This window comes from Ursus maritimus, unplaced genomic scaffold, assembly GCF_017311325.1.
Source record: "Ursus maritimus isolate PB19 unplaced genomic scaffold, ASM1731132v1 scaffold_24, whole genome shotgun sequence".
NCBI lineage: Eukaryota > Metazoa > Chordata > Mammalia > Carnivora > Ursidae > Ursus > Ursus maritimus.
Window position 1 is genome coordinate 23,742,544 of NW_024424897.1, and position 1,447 is coordinate 23,743,990.

Sequence of the window (1,447 nt, forward strand, 5' to 3'; positions counted from 1 at the left end):
ACTTCTAGGTAGTATGTGCTCCTTCCAGTGGCTTTAGGGAGGGGGTGGGAGAGAGGTCTGGGGTCAGGGAGTCTTCGAGGCCCCCGCTGAGGGGACTGCGAATCTACCATTGAACCGTGCACGGGGGACATGGACGAAATGAGACGCGACACGGACAAGAGCATTTTGCTCTGCTTCCAGGAAACATCAAGTGAGTCCTGTCCTCAGTTCTCACGGGGGAGCCCGATGGGGCTGAAGCAGGTCCCCGCAGGGATGGAGGGGGCACTCAGGGTGCTGGGTGGGCTCAGGCGGCAAGGCCTCCCAGCACCCAGTGAGAGCTCTGCGGGCGGGGGCGTCCAGGAGAGCGCTGGGCCCCGCCTGTCGCGTGCTAGAGAGCAGGTCCCCCCGGCCCCCCGCCCGCAGAGCCTTCTCGGGGCTCTCCGATGCCCTCGGCTCCCCACAGGCCGCTCCCTTCGCGTCCCCCCTCCCTTTCCAGCGCCTTCACTCGGCTGGCTTTTCTTCCTCCTCCTCAGCACTGAGCTGAGAGGCGCTGAGCAGTTTGCTCTCCTTTTTCCACTTCATGCGCCGGTTCTGGAACCAGATCTTGATCTGCCTCTCGGTCAGGCACAGGGCGTGCGCGATCTCGATGCGCCGCCGCCGCGTCAGGTAGCGGTTGTAGTGAAACTCCTTCTCCAGCTCCAGCGTCTGGTAGCGCGTGTAGGTCTGGCGGCCGCGCCGGCCACTGGGCCCAAAAGAGGAACCTGTTACGCACAGAGAAGATGCTGAGGCCTGGGGTCACCAGGGCCAGAACCCCCTCCCCCACTCGACCCTCAAACATGGACTCTAGCCTGTCCCGGGATGCCCTCCACTCTTCGAGTTCCCTGCCCCCCCCCTTCCTCACTCCTCCAGCGCCCCCTCCAGATTCCCTCCGGGTCTCCCAGGCCTGTGCCTCTGGTCTAGACTCTTGGTGGGGGATGGGAGGCGAGTTCAAAATCCCACCTGAGCCGAGGGGGAGGAGCTGGGGAAGCACTGGCCAGGTGTGTCTCTTCCTAGCCTTATCTTTTCTTTCCATCTATCTGGCTCCCCCCCCCACCCTGTGATAGATTCCAGCCCTTAATCCGTAATGACGTGGATCGATCCATAGTCGGCATTAAGGGCTCCTCACTTTCGTGTCCCGCTAATGGACATCAATTTGGGACTTAAGGCCGACAAATAAGCCAACCTGAGACCCAGGCGCCTGCTTCTCCCTCTCTCCCCCTCCGCCTGCTGCCTCTCCCTTTCTTCCCCTTATTCTTCCTCCCTCCTTCGACTACCACCCCTTTTCCTGGTGCCTCCTCTTTCCCCAGCCCCAAACCCCCAGGGAAACACAGTCCGGGACAGACTCAACTCTCCCTCGCCAGCGTCACACCGCCCCCCTTCCCATGACGCACTCCGTTTTTAATGGAACCGTCTTCGGGTAGGGGACCCG

General features: G+C 62.1%; 2 protein-coding genes across 2 annotated transcripts in view; both read right to left on the minus strand.

Moving 5' to 3' along the window:
• The window catches only part of LOC121104893 (homeobox protein Hox-B6), a 1,777-nt gene extending 1,646 nt beyond the window's left edge, over positions 1-131 (minus strand). Inside the window, exon 1 of the mRNA XM_040639820.1 lies at positions 108-131. Coding sequence (XP_040495754.1) covers positions 108-131 — 24 coding nt within the window. The remainder of the gene's footprint in view (positions 1-107) is intronic.
• Positions 9-1,447, minus strand: part of LOC103660826 (homeobox protein Hox-B6) — a 6,646-nt gene continuing 5,207 nt past the window's right edge. Inside the window, 1 exon segment of the mRNA XM_040639821.1 lies at positions 9-740. Coding sequence (XP_040495755.1) covers positions 481-740 — 260 coding nt within the window. The 3' untranslated portion in view covers positions 9-480.